General features: G+C 46.0%; 1 protein-coding gene and 2 long non-coding RNA genes across 3 annotated transcripts in view; 2 read left to right on the forward strand and 1 right to left on the reverse strand.

Annotated features, from left to right (window-relative positions):
• NPSR1 (neuropeptide S receptor 1) overlaps nt 1-21242 on the forward strand; it is a 49269-nt gene extending 28027 nt beyond the window's left edge. Inside the window, exons 6-9 of the mRNA XM_032959675.2 lie at nt 233-333; nt 1078-1170; nt 10975-11155; nt 19102-21242. Of these exons, the coding sequence (XP_032815566.2) occupies nt 233-333; nt 1078-1170; nt 10975-11155; nt 19102-19363 (637 nt within the window). The 3' untranslated portion in view covers nt 19364-21242. The remainder of the gene's footprint in view (nt 1-232; nt 334-1077; nt 1171-10974; nt 11156-19101) is intronic.
• LOC142929635 (uncharacterized) lies at nt 3328-3962 on the forward strand. The gene is made up of 2 exons (XR_012945825.1): nt 3328-3442; nt 3482-3962. It is a non-coding gene; the product is annotated as an uncharacterized LOC142929635 (long non-coding RNA).
• Nucleotides 3553-9179, reverse strand: LOC142929634 (uncharacterized). The gene is made up of 2 exons (XR_012945824.1): nt 4504-9179; nt 3553-3709 (listed from the first exon to the last, which is right to left on the reverse strand). It is a non-coding gene; the product is annotated as an uncharacterized LOC142929634 (long non-coding RNA).
• Nucleotides 21243-22204: the final 962 nt, after the last annotated feature.

Here is a 22204-nt window from a genome sequence, read left to right on the forward strand (position 1 = left end):
TGACACCTGACTATCAACTCCTGTAATCCTGAAGCCCAAATGAAGCAAATCCGGCCTATGGATCCATGTTAAATGGTTTTTGCATTCTTGAGACTTAAAATCCAAGTGGAAAAAAAGAAAAAAATCTTGATTACTGAACAAGTCACGTCACCGCAGTTAGTCTGTGTATCGTAAACAAAAAGTATATATGTCAGTGTTCTTTTCATTTACCGTGCTCTGTGTGTTTGTGAAGTGTGGTGTATTTTTTCATAGTACGTACCATCTGGAGAAAAAGCAGCAATGCAGAAAATGTCTTGAAATGCAGACCAGTTGCAACCACTGGCAACAATGATGGTACGTACCTCAATTGCTGGCCACACAAGCTCTAGCGAAGGGATGTACAGTACTTTAGGCAGGGCTATAGTAATTGCCATCGATTACATTAAATTGCATTTGTTGTGCACATTCCAATTGGTCTTAATTTTTTTAATCATCATAAGCCATGATCAATGTTCCCTGGATGAAGGCTTCCCCCAATCCAATTATGTAATAAAGACAAAGATCCCCCGTATAGCTTTCAACATACTGTTGGGGCAAGTGCTGTTAGCGAGCACCTATGAAGGCCGGAAAGGTACACGAGGGGATGGGTGGCCAGCACCATGCCTGACTGCCTTTGTCTCCCCAGTAGCGATTTTTATACACCGCACCAGGTAGTCATTTGAGGCCGAATCGACCTAGGGGAAGCCCAAGACCGGTTCAGATAATTGTCACTAGTGTTGGCCGTGAGTGGGAATCAAATTGGTGTGTGTCACCGGGTTCGTAGTGCAGCGCGCTAACCGCCACACCACCGCTCCCAAGCACCTACACACAAACTGAATTAATCGCTCCATCTCCCTGTTAGACGTCCTCTTGGATGCATTCCATTCCTTCGCTGCCACTATTCTTGACCATCGGCCATCATACGCTTGGAAGCATTTTCTAATGTGCCCGCTATATTAGATCCTGATTGTATTGTTTAATGAAGTTGAGCACTGCCCCATACTTGAATAATCATTAGATATGTTTTTTTTTATTAACCCTTTCGTAATTTTCTCACAGGTTACGATGGTGTTCAGGTTGACATTTTGCCTCTAGAAACATACAGGAAGGCAAAAATGAAGACCATTAAATACAGCCTAGCTGTCATATTTGGTAAGCATGTTCATAGCATATTAAACATGCTCTTTTGTTCGTGGGACTGAGATTTCACTTAATTTGTGCACCACACAATATATAGGCAATGTTACCAAGAACAAGAATACCAGCTTAGCAACCGCAAAACGGTGAAGTGGAATAAAGCATGGCATATTATGCTTTTGGATATTGGTTAAGTGGTTAAAAAATAGCAGATACTGGTAATGCTGTATTATTACTCCCCTCCAGAATGTGATCAGATCATCTGTGTTGTTATGTATCATGCAGTGGTGAATTATCAGCACTAATTCTTTGTTTTAATTGTTTTTAACAAAAGTATTAAAATAATTTAAAAATGAGATGTAATATGGTCATGTCTGCATGCAGACAATTTACATAGGGCAGCCCTCGGGTCACGAACATAATTCCTTCCTGAGACCCGTTCGAAAATAGGAACACAATATTGCACTTTATTTAATTACCCATATGGTCAGTTATAAAATGTGTTACGGTTCAAGAAAAAGGGAATCATTTTTAAAATTCATAATTAAGATTAAAAAGATATTGTACATTTGCATGCAACACTGTAAAAAAATAGTGTAGAGTAAATAAAACATAAAATGAAGTAACATACATTGAAAAAAACGTTTTATTTTCACTTACCTTGAGTGCTGATGCTAGCTTGTAGTTAGAAGGGGGGGCAAATGAGTGACCACAATTGCACACACACAGACACACAAAGACACGCATACACCCCAACGATCCCCCGTGTAGCCTTAACAGACTGCTGGGGCAAGTGCTGTTAGCGAGCACCTATGAAGGCCCTTACGCCACACGAAGGGTGAGTGGCCAGCGCCATGCCCGGCCGCCTTTGCCTCCCCAGTGGCGATGTTTACTACACACCGCAGCACGTACTTATTTGAAGCTGAGTCGACCTAGGGGAGGCCCAGGCCCCATTTGAATAATCCTCACTGGTGTTGGCCGTGATCGGGAATTAAACTTTGGTCGCCAGGTTGGTAGCGGAGCGCGTTAATCATTGCACCACTGCTCCCCACACACAGACACACACGCGCGCGTACACAAAGACAAAGACCCCGTATATCCTTAACAGACTAGCAGCAAGTGCTGTTAGTGAGTAGCACTTATGAAGGCCACACGAGGGGTGGGTGGCTAACGCCACGCCTGGCCACCTTTGTCTCCCCAGTGGTGATGTTTACACACCAGGTACTTCTGTTGGCCGTAAGCAAGAATTTAACTTGGGTCGCTGCTTTGTGACATCACCACGGCGCATGTGCCAGGCCAGGTGCACTTTGAGGCCACGTGAAGTGTCGAAGGCTCGCTGCTGACAGGTGGTCTTGGGACAGACCCAGCAGGTGCCATGGGTTGGCTGACTTAGATGACCTGTAGATGCAACACTAGCTGTACCCCCTACCTGTGCCAACTTGCTGCATTTTAGCCACCCGGCACGCAACTCGTTGCTGTGAGCGTCATTCCTCCGCCCTCGGTTGTTGCTGGAGGGCGACTGCCTCCAACTGGCCAGCAGCAGCAGTAGCGTCCTTCACAAGCCTCCTTCACAGAGGCCGATCTTGACACCGCTGGTACCAGTCATGGGCAAGTCCACTCAGCTCCACATCCTCCTGTGCCGCATCAGCTCCGTCTCTTCTCCAGCCCGTGTTGTGCCTATTTAGCCCCCTCGGTCCGGCCAAACAGAAGCTGTTTGGGTATGTGGTGACTGGGTATGCGGGTGACATGACCCAGCCAACGCAGCCCTTGCCTGTCAGAGGAGCTCACAGATGGGAATGTGTTCAGATCTTTCAAGGATATGTGAGCTCACACAAGCCAGCCTGGTTAAACCCGGGATGGATCGTAGGCAGGACAGCCTGAATGTTTCTAACCGGCGCAGATGTACCATTAGAGGGGTGTTGTATATGTGGGTGTTATGAAAATTGATGAAAAATAATGAAAATTAAATGAAATTAGAAATGTGCATAAGGTATCTGAATTTATGTTAATGTATGTAATTATGCATCTAAATTATGCTAATTCGAGAGATAATCGTATTAATTTATGCGAGTGGGTGTTGTTATGTTAATGACAGCCTTTCTGATAATCAGGCCCCGCCTCGTTGACAAGGGTCTGTTATCAATCGGGACAATGCAATTAATTGTATGCAGTTATGCTAGTGTCAAGAGTCAACTCGGCTTCGTGGTTTAACTTCGTATTATCGATCAGGATAATACAATGATTCTCGCTTTAGCATTTACCGAGTATGGATTAGAGTTTATGTTAGGTCCCCAAGTTCATATCTCAATTAGAGTGTTTGTGTAAGGTCACCAAGTTCATATCTCATCGCAGAACCAGATCTTATGCATAGATTTCAGGAAAGAATCACACGACCACTTCTGCATTAATCAATTTATTTATAATTAAACCTTAACTCTAAAAGATACAACTCTCGGCTTGGGATTACAACACAGTATCAACACAGTCTCATCAATGACTGGGTTGTTTCACTTTGACACCAGCACCTGTGGTTAATTCCGTCGCGTAACGCGAGCTGTTGGTGAGAGAGAGAGAGTCGTTAAAACATGCATATGCTAATATAAATAAAACCTTAACTTTATAATAAATGATTATACTTGAATTGTTCACGCAGTACCACACTTATTCATAGATCCATAAGCAACCCTTATCACGTTGTTAGCACATTAGGTCACGGAACAGTTGAGTATTCTGTAGAGTACGCGAGTACGTGCGCGATCAGTAACGAAAAGTACTTAAAGATTATATGACGATATTAATACGAAAAAGGCGATCAAAAACAGTTATTATTCCCAAAGGCACAAATATCTCAACAGATCCATCGGGTAGATTTATATGATTACCGCAATGGCTTAGGGTGAGGGGGTGCAGTGGGGTGTGCTCTCTCCCCTGATATCCTTATCTTGGACTAACGTTTAATTAATTGTGGACCAGATCGCCTGATAAGGAAGCCGGTTGGATACTCTATTCCCCCCCCCGCCCCACGTGAGCATAGCTCCGTGGTGAAGGTGTCAAGGATTCATTCGTATTGATGGATCGGTTGGTGCTTATGCGATTATAAGTACAGCCCAAAACAAAATATTAAGGATGAAATATTACGAATATACTTATAAACGACGGAGTGTTCACTCGATATGCCACGATGCCTTCACAGCCACTTATGGACTATGGACTTGAGTATTGGCTTCTGGTTAAGGACCCGTGTATGTTTGAGTGATATGAATTGTTTTGAATAGTCAGAGTTTGGAGTTGAGTCTTAGGTCAAGTGAACGCCTGATTTGACGTGTAGTGGAGCAGTGTGCGTCATACGGATCAGTTGATTAGGCTCGGGCCACACTGGTTGACGTAGGCTGACCAGCTGACACGTTGTTGTAGTTGTGAGGGCGTACACAGCATGCTCGTAGCGTGTGCGCGGGAGGTGACGTCGGCTTGTCAGCTGGCCCACGTTGTTGTAGTTGATGGTGTACACAGCACCCTCGTAGCATGCGCGGGAGGGGAGTTGGCTTGGCAGCTGGCCCGGTTGTTGCAGTCGCGATTGCGTACACAGCACGCTCGTAGCGTGCGCAGGAGGGGAGTCGGCTCGGCACGGTTGCGCAATCGGCGCTGGCGATGCACGTTTGTAGTCTTGTCGCTAAACAGCGACCCTCGCCACCCCGGCGGGCGGCAGGGACTTCTTCTGCGTCTGTAGGAATGAGTTGGGCTGGCAAGCTGGTCTTGTCAGCTTGCTGATGAGTTAGGTTGATAAGCTGGCGAGCGGGACTTGCTCGCTTGCAGACAAGATGGGGAGCCGCTCCGATGAGTTGAGCCCCGATGATGATGAGTCGAGCCGACCAGTGGTCGCAGCTCGCTCTTGAGCCGACCCGCAGGTCGAACTCTTGCTGATGAGATGGCGAGCTCAGCTGATGGGCTCAGCTGAGCTGAGCTCAGCCGAGCCGAACCGGACTCCGATGAGCCAGCCGAACTCTCTGGTGAGCCGACCCACCGGTCGAACTGAACTTTCAATGCGGCAGCGTCCTCTTTTATGCCAAAATCCTTCCTCTTGACTCCTCCCCACAAGGTGGGGCTTCTTTTGAATTTATCGGTGTCTCGTGGCCTGGAGCGTGTGTCCGTCTGTGTGTCCTTGTGTATGTGTATCCCTGTGTGCGTCATTTACGGCCTTGTTCTATTGATTCCTCTTTCCATAGACCATCAAAAACAGCAGGTGTTACAAATCGTATCAAGGCGTCTTTGTCTGTGTGGCACAACCTTGAGGGAGGCGGGATTTTCCCCTGTGTGACCGACTCTCAACGCTTCCCAGACCCAGGCCCCCTCTTTTCATACCATCAAAACAACAGGCATTTCAAATAATCTCACAGGCGTCTTTGTCTGTGTTGCACAACCTGGAAGGAGGGGCGACGTTTCCCACATATGACCTTTACCGACGCACGGAGAAATGGTTAAGTTTTCCTTAAGTTAACATTTCCATCACAGACTTACAGTTATGATTCTACACGTGACTCGAGGTCTGCTGTGTTTGCTGTGTCAGTCTTCCTTCGTGGCTCTTGACTTTAGCTCCAGGGAAAGTGCTCTCATAAGCGTATGTATACTCTCATCATGTACGGCAGGGAGACAAAGGCGACCGGGAGACCCTCTTATTCATTTGCCCTCGGTTTAACATCGCTCAAGTCTCTGCAAGGCCATGCCAGCGGGACATAGCTCATGGCCTTTAGATGAAACTCCCTGTCCCACTCTCTCGCTGTCTGTCTCAGTTTCTGCCCCATTTTCGTGCAACTGCTAGCTTTAGCACAAACACCCGATGGGGTCTCTCCCGCCCTTGCTTCAGGGCTGCGCCTTTATCCGGACTACACCGCCATGCGTCTCAAGGCTCCTCATTAATTTCGTCATTCCGTCTGGCTGTGGTGAAGTGTTATCTATCGGTTCTCAGCCTTGTGAGTACAGGTGGCAGCAATAATGAGTCGGCTCTGATTCTTTCCACTCTTATCTCTAACGTGCCGAGCTCAGTTTCATACGCTGCATTCAGTGTTGCCTCTCTCTCACGCTACGATTTAGACAAAGGCGCCTCTGCTCCTCTGCCATTGCCCTTGATTCAACACTGCCCTATTATTTGCCTATGTGCTAAGGTTAGGGAATTCGTCTTGACTCTAGTAAAATTCTGTGTTTGTCATACGCTTCGGTCAGGTTGTACAGAAACTTATTAAAGACGAATTAACATTCAGTATTGGATTAGTAAATGGGCAATAATTCATTGCTGTAGCTCGTAGCCTTGTCTCCAATTGCAGCGAGCACGAGGATCGATAGTTTAGCCTACTCCTGTTGTCGAATTCCGAACTTTAACCTTACTTTAAAGCAATGCAGTGTAACTGGATGACCTTTTTGACTTACCTATGTCTGTGGCTACTGTGAACTCTCCGTGACCCTAGGCACCGCTTGCTCTCAGCTGTGTGTGTGTTTTTTTTTAAAACGGCCCGTGCTGGTTGGAAGGTTGTCCTTGGGGCCTATTATTTATCCAACTTATTTATTTAATTATAAGGTGGAGTGTTAGTGTCAATGTTCTGTCTGCCTCATTATTTAATTTCAAAACAATGGTCCTCTAATGGCCTCCACGTGCGGTTTGTTTAGGTTAGCCCTACCTTGCACACAGATAGCCTGTGATAATTGCCTTGCAATTTCCCCAACCCAATTATTGCCAAGGTCTGCTGCTGAGTTCGTTAGCACGCTCTTATCTCCGCTTTCACCCACTACGGGAGGACAAGGCGTCTTTTTGGCTTACGTGTTGTTTTTCAGTTACTATGCTCTTATGTTTTATTCATTAATTATTTTTAAAAAGAGTATAAATGTATAAGCGAATTTCTTGTTAGTATTAATTTTGGAAAAAGGCGCATATCCAACAGGGGTCCATGTTTCACAAGCATAGAGAAGTGAGGGCGTGACTGTGACCGAGAAGACCCGAAGCTTCGTGCGGAGCGACAGACCACGTAGCTTCCACACAGCGTTGTGCAGCCGCTCCCCACACACACACATGCGTGTGCAACAACAACAACCACCATTCGCCACTAAGTGGTGGTGACGTCACCACGGCACTTGTGCCAGGCTATGTGCACATTAAGACCATGTGAAGTGTCAAATGCCCACAGTCAGGAGGTCACGGGGCAGACCCAGGTGCCATGGGTCGACTGACTGAGATGACTGGCCGATGCACCACCTGTGCCTCCTACTGTACCAACTTGCTGTGTTTTATCCACCCGGCGCTCCGCTCGTTGTTGTGAGTGTCGCTCCTCTGCCCTCCATTATTGCTGGAGGGCGACTGCCTCCAACTGCCCAGCAGCAGCGTCCTTCACGAGCCTCCTCCACAGAGGCCAATCTTGATACCGCTGGTACCAGTGGTCGGGAAGTCCACTCAGCTCCACATTCTCTTGTGCCACATCACTCCATCTCTTCCCTAGCCCTTGCCATGCCCATTTAGCCCCCTCTATCTGGCCAAACAAAAGCTGCTCAGGCATGCGGTGGCTGGGCATGCAGGCTACATGACCCACGTCCACCCCGCCGCCCTCGCTGGGCAGGTAGGGCGCTACGTTCGCCCCCTCCACTCCCTCCTTTATCGCATCGCTCAGCTCCCACCGGGCCCTTGCCGTTCGGGTGGTCGGTCCTCCCGCGCTAGTGCCCTCTTGGAGAGACATGGCTAAAGCGCTGGCTCACCGCCGCACGGGGTTTCTCCCCACACGTCCACATACACCACCACTAATGCGAAGGCGGCTGCACGAAAGCGCGTGCCCTTGCTGGCGCTTGTATTCTAATATGCGCCCGTACCACGACTAGCACTATAGCGGCAGCGCGAACGCGCACGCTTCTGAAGGCGGTTTATACCCTAACCCGCGCACGCACTATGACCAACACTATAGCGGCAGCGCGAACACGCGCGCCCCTGCTGAGGTTTGTATTCTAACATGCGCACGCCCCACGGTTAACACTACAGCAGCGGCGCAAACATGCGCACACCTGCAGGCGATTATTTAAATGAGCTCTAGTGCTGCGGCCCTGCCCTCGCCGCTCGTCTGCCCACGCAGCTGCTCCACACAAAGGCGCAAATATGCACGCCAGCGGGTGGTTATCCGCTACCCCGCACCCGCACTAAGACACGCTCTAAAGCGGCTGCACGAGCATGTGCACGTCGGTGGGTGGTTGTATCCCAAACCACATCCACACAAAGGCTAGCGCTAAACGGCTGCGCGAATATGCGTGCCGGCGGGTGGTTATCCGCTCCCCCGCGCTAAGACGTGCTCTAAAGCGGCTGCACGAACACACACACTCAAGTCACAAACACTGCGCCGAAGCTCTGTGCTGATGTCTTTATTCGCGGCGCAAAACTCTGCACTGCCCGGAGGAAATATTCTACGAGTAGATCTAACCCAAAATCTCTATTTTGGAGAGCCTATCCTATCACAATCCAATTCCCCAAGTACCTACGCGCCCTGTTACGTACCTCGCAGCCGTTCTCACGGCGTCACATGGACGCGGACAGAGGCGGAGGGACGGAGATGGGAGAGAACCTTGCCTATCACTGTCTCGTGGCGGCACACGCTGACGTCTCACGTACACTGCGAGCGGCTTGAAGAGGCGGGCTGTCAGGGAGTTGGTCTGGGTCACCAAGCGGCTGGAGATTAGAAGACCCTGAACTGTTTCGGGTTCCCCTTTTTATGCCCTGTGAGTTCGAAAATCCAGGGTTACATTATGTCATCCTGCACAGAAAACTTTTCGCTCCCGTTACCTAGAGCAGTTTGTTACGCTGTTTCCTGGCCCATTGTCTCTGCACCCACATTCCTTACCCCTGACTCAGCCGGTTTATTCTGGGAGGCCGCCCAGCTGGCGAATACACACCCGCAAGTGTGCACTAGGATTTTCCCCCTGACCTCATCGTCTGCGCTGCTCGGCTAATATTTCACCCTGGCCCCTCCCCAGTGCTGTGAGTGGGAAACTGCGGGACTTCCCACCTAGGGGCCCTTCGGATGAAAACCCGTGGTGCCAGACAATCCCCCGCCACAACACTACGTGTGTGTGTGCGGCGTGTGTGCGTTCAGGGCAGGAGTAGGGGGGGAGTCGCGGTGCTTGCGGAGTGGCTCCGCGGCCGTGGCACCACAAGTAACATACTCATGCTGCTGGCCTCGGAGCCACACGGGGTTGAGCCACACGCCCGTGCACACCGCAGCTGTTGCGAATAAAGGGGACGCGAATCGTGCTATCACCTGCGAGCAATTTACTATCAGCTGCACTGCGGTGACCGCACGCTTCCATCTGCACGCAATTAACTCTTAACGCACACGCCTGTGCACACCATGGCCCCGCTAACAAAAGGAGGCTGCGAGCACGCTCACATCTGCACGATTACCTCACTCGCGCAAACATGGTAGCAATCTCGCGATCACGATCCCGCATTCACTCTCGCCGCGCGTTCCCCCACTGCTATCCAGGACTCAGCTTGCACACGCAGTCGCCACATACAGAAATCGCAGACACCACACCACATATGCTTTGTGCTCACTTTTATTCTCGGCGCACACCACAATCCTTTAAAGTAAGCTACCCATTCAGCACTACCCAGAGGGAGTATCTTGCGAGAAGAGCCTAGCCTACTACTGCCTACACACCCAGTCACTCAAGCATCCTGCCACGTACCTCGTAACTGTACGCACGGCGTCACATGGACGCTGTCAGTGGCTAAAGAAGGCAGGATGGCAGGGGGGTCTTGACGGCCAAGATGTTGAAGATGAATTCCTTGAACAGCCCCCGGGCTCCCCTTTTAATCCCCCTGACTTCAAAAGCCTGATGTCGCATCGTACCATGCGGCCAATTGTGCGCCTACCTGTGGTTTCTGCTCGGGTTTTTGCCCTTAAATGGATCGTCGCACCCAGGGCTCCCGCGATCCATTGTCGGCCCTTCCGCACTCAAGAATCCAGTACTCACCCTCGTTAATCCGGATTAACACCCGACTAGCGAATACACACCCTACGGGTGTATATTTCGTGTGGGGGTCAGGGGGGGCGGGAATCGTGGCGCTGCGCTCCCCTGACCTCATCGTCTGCTTTTCTAGCTTTTTCCGCCCCGGCATGAATGACTCATTGTGGCTAGACCGGTAACCTTTTTGCGCCCATACACTCTTAAGCCAATTCAGGGGCACCGCGATGTAAATTGTCCTGCGAGGGTCGGCCAATCCCCTGGCACCGGGAAGCCGTGGGACTCTCCTCATAGGGACCCTTTGGATTAAAACCTGTTGTGCCAAGCAATCCCATGCCAGGAGACTACGTGTGTGCACTGCGTGTGTGTACTCAGTGTGAGGGACAGGGTGGGTCGCAGCGCTTGCAGTGTGGCTTCGAAGCCTTGGTACCCCATATACACAGACGCACAAGCTCCTGGCTCAAGGCTGACTCGTTACATCTCGCAGAGGATCGCTCCACCAAACAAAATAGTTACGTGGTTCAGTTTGCAAGTGCGAGTTTGCATTTTAAGTCAGTGTTTAAAAAAATATGTAGTTGTCTTGGAAACTGTTTTGTGAGTGCGGGTGTTTATCAGACAGGTGCGCATAAGTCGAGGACTGCCTGTACATCGTAATCAGGTTGAATTATTTTGATTGTGCTTAATACAATAGTGTTCCAATTCTTATATAACTTCAACGACCATAATGTGTCACTTGACATTTGATTTTGTTTTAAAATATATTATTTATACGAGCCGATAGCCTGTAGAAAGATGTATCTGTTAACAAATGTGCTCGGTTCTCATTCCCAGCGTTTGTGCTGTGCTGGAGCCCGTACTTCATGTTTGACATTCTGGACAACTTCTACCTCCTGGCCGAGACAGAGGAACGTAATTTTGCACTGCTCATCATTCAGAACCTGCCTGCGCTCAACAGCGCCATCAACCCATTGGTGTACTGTGCATTCAGTGACAATGCCTGCCACTGCATCCGGTGAGAAATTGCTGTACGCCGCCTTTTTAGTCTAGTTCTCGATGTATTTGCTAACGAGTTCCTCGCAGGCATTATTGTTCAGGTGTGTCAAGTGGTGTAGTAACTACTCAAAAGTGTGGGCAGGATTTGGAGCAGGCTGACTGTAAAACAGAAAACCTTTGCCCATCGCTACGTTCTCGAAATGGCTGCGATCGGCAAATCCGCGATCCCCAAACTCAAAGTCAAATGTAAAAACTAGGGATTGGTTCATGGTTCGAAATGCAACACACCCTCCTTTTGTTTTATGTTACCCTACAGCAACCCAAACATTAAACAGGAATTATTTACAACTAGCAGGAACCCGCGGAACTTCCGCGAGGATTTGGGCAATCCCTGATTTACGAAGGGGGTCTGTTCCAAAAACATACATACATACACTAACTTTCACACGCGCACACAAAGATCCCCTGTATAGCCTTAACAGACTGTTGGGGCAAGTGCTGTTAGCGAGCAGCACATCTCAAGGCCGGAACGGCACACAAGAGGGTGGGTGGCCAGCTCTACGCCGGACCGCCTTTGTCTCCCGAGTGGCAATGTTTATACACCGCACCCGGTACGCATTTGAGGCTGAGTGGACATAGGTTATAGGGGATAATCGTCAGAGCTGTTAATGCACACACAAATATTCAAAGAATAAAAAGGATATGTAGTATGGTCATGCCTGCGGCAGTCAATTTACATAGGGCAGTCCTCAGGTCACAAATCTAATTAGTTCCTAAGGCCCGTTCATAAGTCGAATGGTTCCTAAGTGGGAACACAATAATGAATTGTATTTAAATGCCCATACGGTCAGTATTGTAAAATGTGTTACAGTTCAACAAAAAATGTAACCATTGTTAAACTCATAATTAAGAAATATTGCACATTTGCATGTAACACTAAACAAATACTACTGTATATAGTAAATAAAACATAAAGTAACATAAATAAAAAACTGTTTTTATTTTAACTTACCTTGAGTCCTGATGCTAGCTTGTCGTGGGAAGAGGGGCAATGAGTCACCATAATTGCACACACACGGGGCACCCTATATCAACCCAACATTAAACAGGAATTATTCAGAACTAGCAAGAACCTGCGGAACTTCCGCGAGGATTTGGGCAGTCCCCGATTTACGAAGGGGGTCTGTTCCAAAGCCAAAAAAAGAAAAAAATCTCCCATATAGCCTTAGACTGTTGGGGCAAGTGCTGTTAGCGAGCACCTATGAAGGCCGGCACGGCTCATGAGGGGGCAGGTGGCCAGCACCACGTCCGGCCACCTTGTCTCTCCCCTGTGGCGATATTTTACCGCACCTCACCAGGCACTCATTTGAGGCTGGGTCGACCTAGAGGAGGCCCATGACCGGTTCAGGTAATTGTAACTGGTGTTGACCGTGAGCTGGAATCGAACACACATCGCTGGTTTCGTAGCGCAGCACGCTAACTGCTCCACTACGGCTCCCCAGGCACACAAAGACACACACGCCAAGCGACACCACTTCCCCCAACAGGCTGTTGGTGTGGTAGTGTAGCGGTTTGCGCGCTGCGCTACGAAAGCGGCGACCTGAGTTCGATTCTTGCCAAAGGTCAACACCAGCACCTGGTGTTTAAACATCGCCACTGGGGAGACAAATGTGGCCGGGCGTGGTGTTCGCCACCTGCCCCCTCGTGAGCCGCGCCGGCCTTCATACAATGTTAAATGCAAATGTGGAATATTTATAATTAATTAGTGTAACAATGCTTCCCTTTTTGTTGAACCGTAGCACATTTCATAACACTGACCCTACGGGCATTTAAATACAGTGCATTCGGCGTTCCGACTTACGAACGTGTCTCAGGAACGAATTAGATTCGTAACCCTAGGGCTGCCCATACTCAGTTAATGTCATGTAAAATTTGGAAATATGAAGATAACATTTAAATATCAAATGTAACCAGTGTTGTGCATCGCAGTTAGGAATCAAATTCCATTTTCGGGTTTTGTACTAAATGCATGAATCACTACATTTAAATTTTGACTTAAAACGTTCGTGACTGTAGGAATTAACATTATTTGGTTCGTTCAGCAAAGTCACGTATATAGAAAATAATAATAATAACAATTATAATTTTAAAAAAACCTCACGACGTTTCGATCGCAACACAAGCGGTCGTCATCAGGCGGAGAGAAAAGGGGGGCAAGCCTCCAACTGCAACTGTTTATAAAGCCTTGAAATGGGCGCAGACGAGCCAAAGCTGTGAGTGGGCAGGGCACAAGAGCCGTGGAGCCAGCGGTGAGCGGCGCAGTCCAAGTGTGTCAGCAGCATGGGCGGGGCAGCCAATGCTAATGCAGGAGAAGACGAATGGGGAAAGAGAGGGGGCGGAGATAGGAGAAGAGAGAGGGGGGCAGAAACAGGGAGGGAGAAGGGGCAGGATAGGAGGAGAGAAGGGGGGCAGAGATAAGGGGAGAGAGAGGGGGGCAGAGACAGGGGGCAGAGATAGGGGAGAGAGATAGGGGGAGAGAGGGGGTAGTGATAGGGGGGAGAGAGAGGGGGTAGAGATAAGGGGAGAGAGAAGGGGGGTAGAGGTAGGGGGAGAGAGAGGAGGGTAGAGATGGGGGGATAGAGGGGGTAGAGAGAGAGAGAGATGGGGGCATTGCACCTCGCTCCACACATTCACACTGCTGACGGTGGAGGTTGACAAGAAATTACAAATCAAGTCATGACCCAAAGTGGTTGATGAAGCTTTCCAATGATTGCTGAGTTTATAACCGTCTCCCCACAACTGCACCGTTTTACTTACACGGTTAAACATCTGCCATATTTTTGTAATTCTGTTTATGGATTTCATGAAACAATGAGTTAATTTTGACTTAAAACTTTTGTGACTGCAGAAATGCATATTCTATGGTTCTTTCGGTAAAGCCACATAGATTAAAAAAATATATAATCACAATAAAGTAATATTAATAAAGTGAATAAAAATATCACGACATTTCGATCGCAACACAAGCGGTCGTCATCAGGAACAGGGAGGCTAGCCTCTGAGGGAAAGCTGTTTACAAAGGTGGTTTAGAGATTGGCGGGGCAGCTAATGTTAATGTAGGAGAGGGCTCCGACACCAGCAGTAGGTCTACACCAATCAAAGCATTGCACCTCGCTCCACACACCCACACTGCTGACGGTGTAGGTTGACAACCTCGACAACCTCCCCCGTCAGCAGTGTGGGTGTGTGGAGCGAGATGCAATGCTTTGATTGGTGTAGACCTACTGCCGGTGTCGGAGCTTTCTCCTACATTACCATTAGTTGTCCCACCCATCTATAAACCTTTGTAAACAGTCTGCCTCAGCAGCTTTCCCTCTTTTTTTCTCCTGATGACGATTGCTTGTGCTGCGATCGAAACGTCGTGATATTTTTATTATTTTTTATTCACTTCATTTTCATTGTTATTATTTTTTCTATCTACGTGACTTCACCATAGAAAATGGGTTCATTGTGTACCCTATATCCATAACTATTAATGGATGAATTTCGATTTAAAGCTTTCGTGACTGCAGGGATTCATCTTCTTGGTTCTTTCGGTAAAGTCACGTAGAATGGGGATAAAATAATAAAAATAAAACATTAAAATAAAATTCTCACGACGTTTCGGCCACAACACAAGTAGCCTTCCTCAGGTGAAGAAACAGAACTGTCGGGAAGACAGCGCTTTAGTGAACACTGCCAAGCTTGGCAGCGTCTTTTAAGCTGGGTGGGAGGAGCAGAGCGCCTTGACGAAGGAGTTTACATATCAACAGAAGGATTTAGCATTGAAATAGCTGTGTTAATGTGTTGGATTAGCAGGATGTTAAAGTCAGAAATTAGCATGTAACTGGGAGATTAGCACCACGGAAAGCGACGAGCTTTGTTCAGACGGACGAGTCCATCTATGTTCGGAACGGAGGAGGGGGGAGAGAATTTAGCATTGAAATAGCTGTGTTAATGTGTTGGATTAGCAGGATGTTAAAGTCAGAATGTTAGTGTGAGGGATTAGCATGTCGGTTTCTTTTTTTCTTTTCAATGTTGGCACCACATAAAGTGACGAGCTTTGTTCAGATGGACGAGTCCATCTATGTTCGGAACGGAGGAGGGTGGGGGGGGGGAAGAGGGAGAAACAACCACGATGCGCTGCTCTGTCCTGTGTTGCGTTACAACTATGCTATAAACTAGACTACTATACATTACAATATTATACCTTCCAATCTAAACTACATTGTATAATATCGTATACACAGCCCAATGTAAGCTCTAACATTAGGCATTATATTGATATGCCTTCAACTAAACTTTTTTCTAAATTACACGACTATACACCGTAATATACACTGCCATAGACAAACCCCACCCTTGAATTATACAATGCGTCACTATACACTGCCCTATACTTTAGACTATAAAATATTAGACTTGTAATATTACACTATGTATTATTCTACCAACCCTACTGTATACCACACTGCTGTATATTCACTATACAATTCCGATACTATATATTGCCTTATGAATTATGTTAAACATTACATTGTTATACTATTTATTATTATACAACATGTTATAAACCATACCATTGACTGTGGTGTGAAAGGTACTAAGAGGCCGTGCCAGCGAATGGACTGCGGTCTGAAAGTGACCGTAAAATACAATCAATCAAGAACCGAAATGGTTTATAACGTCTTTCCAATGGTTACTAAGCTAGAATCTATCTTCTCGGTTGAAATTGTCTCTGTGTTTGTATATGTGGATGGCCTCATGAACGAATCTCTCATGGTAGCCGGATCGCTTGCAGAGAACCTTCGTCTTGGAGAAGTCAATGTCATGTGAGCCCACTGAATTATAACAGTGATCTGCCACGGCTGAGGTGTTATCCTACCTTGTTTAAAGTCTGCTTTATGTTCACGGATGCGGTCCGAGAGATGTCGTTTTGTTTCTCCAATGTAGCTGCTACCACAGAGGCAACTTAGTTTGTAGACGCCCGGGTACTGTATATCTGGAACCACATCTTTTACCGACGGAACCAGATCATGGATTTTATGTACTGTGTGGAGATGCATTGGGCTCTATGGTATAGAGTCTTGATGAGGGAATTCTTCTGGGATGGATGGTGGTGGGAATCCGGTTTTAAGTAAGCATCCGTATGGGTAGCTTTCCTGTAGACAGAGTGGCTCATTGAACCATCAGGTATCCTTTTAATTAGGACATCCAAAAAGGGTAGCTTGCCATCTTTTTCGACTTTCATGGTAAATCTGATGGCTGGGTGTATGGAATTGATGTGGTCGAGGAATTGGTCTAGAGCAGGCCAGCCATGTGGCCAGATGACAAAAGTGTCATCCACGTACCTCTTCCATAAGGTCGGGCGTAGAGTGGCAGTCTGGATGGCGTCAGTCTCAAATTTTTCCATGAAAACGTTGGTTACAACCGGAGATAGGGGGGAGCCCATTGGGGTGCCCTCAGTTTGTTTGTAGAAAGTTCCATTCCAGGTGAAGTATGTGTTGGCTAAGCAGTGTCTCACCAGGGGGGGGGGGGTACATCAGTATGCAGTCCTTGATGAACCAAGTCTTCAATGATTGCGATGGTGTCAGGTACAGGAACTTTGGTGAATAAGGAAACCACATCAAAACGGACAAGCAGGTCGTCTGGGGACAGGGAAATTCCCTTGATTGTCAATGGATGCGCACCATTTTCTCTACCACCATTTGAGTAACGATTGTTGAAATCAATAGATTCAAACCCACGCGTGAAAAATACTTGTAGTGGTAATGTGATCGATGTAAGGCAAGAGTAACTGGCATTTAGAAGGGAATCATTAAAGTAATTATTTAAAACATGAAAAGGAAAACAATTTATTTTTAAAAACCTACATAATGAGACCTCCTTTGCCAGTACCAAAAAGTAAGAATAGGTTTTCCCCCTTTTTTCTGGCAACCAAACTGAAACCTTTTTTTTACAAGGAATCATGTCTGCATTAACCACAATACTTGTGGTCAGAATGCAAAAAAAACACTCTGATAATATATGCATTGTCCTTGAAACTGATTGGTCCACGCCAGAGACAGCTTTTTTTAGCCTCGTCTCACACGGTGCTAGACCAGAGGACGCCAAAATGTGTACAGCTCAAAGACAATGCCACTATCAACGTAATGAGAGCTCGGGGTAAGAGCATCTACATCATGAGACCTCCTTTGCCAATACCGAAATATCAGAATAGGTTTTTCCCCTTCTTTCTGAAAACAAAACTGAAACCTTTTGCGAGGAATCATGTCTGCATTAACCACAATACTTGTGGTCAGAATGCAAACAAAAAATACACTCTGATGTGGACCAATCAGACAGTGCATATATTATCAGAGTATATTTTTTGTTTTCATTCTCACCACAAGTATTGTGGCTAATGCAGACATGATTCATTGTAAAAATGTTTCAGTTTGGTGTTTTATCAACTTAACAACTGTTTTGTTGCCAGAAAAAAGGGGAAAACCCTATTCTCATATTTTGGTACTGGCAAAGCAGGTCCCATGATGAAGAGGAAGTGTTTGTTTAATGAATTTATCCAAAAAGTATTTTTTTAAATGTATGAAGTAACAAAATGGTATTTCATTCTAAGCTTGTTTACAAACACACATTTGAATAATTTTCTGTTAAGTCACTCTCACACCTGCAATATACATAAAATCATTCATACACAACTGACTGCTGGCATATGGTCAAATAACATGGTGCATACAGTATTTACGTGTATTTACACTCATGTAATGACACGTGCCAACATAAACATTTAATTGGTGCCTTGAGCCAAAATTTCCCAGTATTTGAGTCATATTTCTTATTAGCAACAAGTACAGCCCATTCAGGACCAAATCGTTTGAAAATATGAAATGCGATATCAAGCTGAAGGGAAGGTCATACATAGTATCGGCTGATGAATGTCACTGTACTCTTTGTATCCCCTGGTGTATCTGTGTTAATTCCCTCTACTTAAGGTGTCTGTATATACATCTGCGGTTATGTGTTTCCTCTCTCTCTTAAATTTAGCTCTTCCTGTACCTGATGATGACTGCTTGTGTTGCAAGCGAAACGTCGTACGCTATTATGTAATTTTATTATTTCTTATTTCTACATGACTTTACCGAAAAAACCAAAGAGTAATTCCTGCAGTCACGAAAGCGCCAAATCAAATGTCACTGTAGTCTGGTATTGCAAAATTCCCATCTAATAGCATATTTACAATTAACGTGAAATTGCTTTTTTTTAATGTTATTGAAATATGGCAATATTCCATCATTAACCTGCCAAGGTTGAGTAGTCGTACAGACCCAGCAATCTGTATTTGATTTCCGACCACAGTGGTGCTTTCTGTTTTATATACCTGCATCCTCTGTTCCCCTCACGTCTACCAACCCTTCCAGAACGTGTTTCAGCAGGCCCAATGCGCCCACTTAAGAATAATTCAGTTTTTTTCTTCATAACGTGGAAACAAATTATGCAGGCATATGCCATCTATTTTACAGTTTACGTGTGGAATTCCCAGCATGTAATTCATCTAAAACGCTGCATGCACATACATACGCAGTACGTACATTTAATGGTTTCAGATCTGGTCACAGCATCATCTCTTCACAGCTCTTACAGGAGAGAATGACATTGGGTCAAGAGTGTCTTCAATGGATTCACAAATAATTTAATGGAACAACAACGTGGCTTATATCCAGACCCAGTTGATGCCCATCATTTCTGGAATCACTTGGCTTCCCATTCGGGTCTAAATTAAATATGGACTGTAGCTGAATGAGGAAAATGTATGAATAAGCCCAATAACAAATCCCTCTTATTTTTCACACTGACTGTTGGGAGTGGAAATGCATGTATGTGATTCTGTAACTGCCATTTTCCATCACCCTTGTCTTGTACACACAGGTTGGGGCTAAAGACATCATGGGTGTCCCCCGTGCGTCTGCGGAAGCGCCAGCATGACCCGCGCTGTCTGGACCGTCGTAATTGCTCCACACACATTCCAAGGGTGTCTACAAGCCCAGGCAGGCAAGATGCTTTGAGGCACAACGATGCCACCGAAATCTCCTCATCGGACATCATCCTTACATTCCTATCTGAGACGTCATCTATCAAACAGCAGTCAGCACATGCTGTACTGCCCAGGGAAAACGTTTGTGTGCAATAGGAGGTTCTTTTGTGGCCTTTTTAGCTGTTGTGATAACACGTGCCTGTGCATTTCTGGTTCAAACCTTTCACACGCTGTACTCGACATGGCATTAGTAGCTTTGGCCAGAGCATCTTGACCTTCATGGACCTAAACGTCGATATAAACTTTGCATTTTGATCCACGTTATCTATTTCTGACAACTTGACGTAAACTTAAGAGGGAAAAATACTCTCATAATTATTCTCATCGTAATATTTACGAGGCATATTTCACTATATTATGTCAGTTAGTGCTGTTTTCAGTGTTTAACAATTGGAGAGACGGGTTTATGAAGTCCTAGCTGGTGGACCATTCAGCCCATCGTCGCTTAAGGGCCAATGGCTGTCCTATAACTGGACTGGTCTTTGCCCACACGAAATAATGACAATTCCATGAATGCACGACATCATATTGAGATTAATTCCACCCAATGTCAGAATATTTTGTTTTCACATCCTAAAAGTATTACAGTCAAATTATAATAATACGGTTAAACACTTTTCTATCCACGATTTCTGGATTCGCGAGTTTCGCATATCCACGAGTTGCGAAATGTATATTAATTCCCTATTTGCGACACGTCGGACTCCAGCTTTCGCGAGTGTACCGTGCGAGACCACCTCCACCGGGGAGGTGTGGGCAGAATTTGACATTGGGAACTGTGAAGTCCTCAGTCTCGCAGTAATCCCGCTCTGAACTCGCTACTGAACTGTTTTTTTTTTATGACTTTATACGTACTTGCAGTCAACTCGTTTATACATTTTGGTGTAAACGAGTCGATTGTGAGCACTCCCTAGAGTGCTAAAATTATAACACCTGTGCGTTGTTATCAAACACCTGCGTCTCCCGAGGAGTCATCCTCTTGAATTCACAACCACCTCCATCGTCGTCAAATCATCATCACAAAAAGTAATAAATAAATAAACACGTTTTTTTTTATTTATGGTAGTCATTGTTATTAAAAAAATACCATCCCCCCCCCATGTTCACTCGTATCAGCAATATAACCCCATTTCTCCCCATTGAAACATAGTTTCTGCATTTGCGAATTCTGTATTCACGAGTGTTTTCAACAACGTAACCCTCGCGGATAGAGAGGATTTATTTTACGCGTGTTCGTGTATCTATAACGAACCAGAACAGACGTATGTATGTAGGTATGTTCAACTTCTTTTGAGCCATACATAGACAGCCGCGCTTATCGGAGGTGTGGGGGAAGGACAACAAACTAAACACAAAAAATCAGTACTAAAGAAAAGTGTTCTCAATTTAGATTTAGAAGTGCATAGCCCCAGTGGCTTCCTAATATCGGAAGGAAGAGCGTTCCAGACGGCCGCAGAAAACTGAAAAGAAACAAGTTAACACGTTTAGTCAAGTTCCTTCCGACAAACAGAAAGGTCGTGCATCCATTCAGCTTAATCGTACTGTACTTGCAGTGGGTAGAGCGTTACAACCTCGCTGTGTTTGATGAAGTTTTGCTCCATTCGTCTGTACAAGCCTTGATCGTGTGTCTGTCTCTCGAATGCTCTTTCCCAGTGTTTCCTGAAAACAATTGAGTAGATAGTTTTGCTTTGTTCTTGTCGATATTTTTATCGATAAAATGTATTGTAATTGAGATATAATCGTGAATAATTGTAATGTATTTTCAGCATATATGCATATAGATATGAAAAATCGATCTTTCCGTATGAAACCATCAGTTTCTCTACATATTCGCCATCCTTTTACTACGGAAGTTCCGTGGGTTCCTGCTCGTGAAGTATATATTACAGTACCATCAATTTACCACACCTGAAAAATAGTACATGTCATAACTTTGTAAGAATAAATTTGCCTTCGGACCATTGCACAAAACAGATGACTGCCTGCATGTGTCATTCATGTCATGTGGCCTTCCAATATGCAATTTGTAGCAGAAATCAACACGCTTTGGTCATTTCCATAGCACAGCTGGATATATTCAGTGATAATTTTAGTTTTTTTTATATATATTGATGGAGTAGCGGGGTGGCTCAGACGTCAGAGCTCTCAGCAGGCACTGCGGAGATCAATCATTTGGGTCTGAATATTGACAGCCACCTGTGATTAAACAGAGTTCCCATGCATAACGCGTTTATGAACTGCATACAAAAAAAACATGTTGAATTTGCTTCTGCACTTGACTTTGCTAAATTACAGCTCTTTATTGAGAATTAAAATAACAAGTTGTTTTGGGACATGACTTTCATGTGCAGATCAGGTGTGGTTAGTGGTCCACACTACTGTGTGGACGAGCGATAACATGAAGGGATCTCAAAAGGTATGGCTCTGTGATATCCACTTCCACGTGCCGAACTATAATATGAAGGCTTTACTGCACTTCGAGATATCTGAATGGATACTCTGTCTCACGATATGAAGCCATAAATGTGGGAGAAGATTAAAACGACATTGTCGGTCATGATTTATCCACTTCTGGACGAAGGCCTCCAAGTTGTCACCTCTCATGGTCTCATAATGTCACAATCCATCGAGTGCCTGAATACAGAGTGCTCTCAATACTTCATCTCTGCAGTAGTCATCCTTTCTGGCTACGACTCCACAGTTTAAACCAACAGCCATCACCCCTGTGGCGCTTAGCCTCTTGCCTGCTTTCACAGGCTCACCTTTATCGGCGTCACTTATATTTTTGGTCAGCCAGATGACTGCTGTGTATATTGTGGGTCAAGTCTTGCGACAACATTCGAGACCATTCACCTGAGGGTTGGTCGGCCTTATTTTTAGGCAAGCCACCCCGCCAGTTATCAGGCAGTAGCGTATCTCTAGAACACCACGGTGCAC

Source organism: Petromyzon marinus, chromosome 2 (genome assembly GCF_048934315.1).
Source record: "Petromyzon marinus isolate PM22_M1 ecotype Great Lakes invasive population chromosome 2, UKy_Petmar_22M1.pri1.0, whole genome shotgun sequence".
In the NCBI taxonomy this organism is placed as follows: Eukaryota; Metazoa; Chordata; class Hyperoartia; order Petromyzontiformes; family Petromyzontidae; genus Petromyzon; species Petromyzon marinus.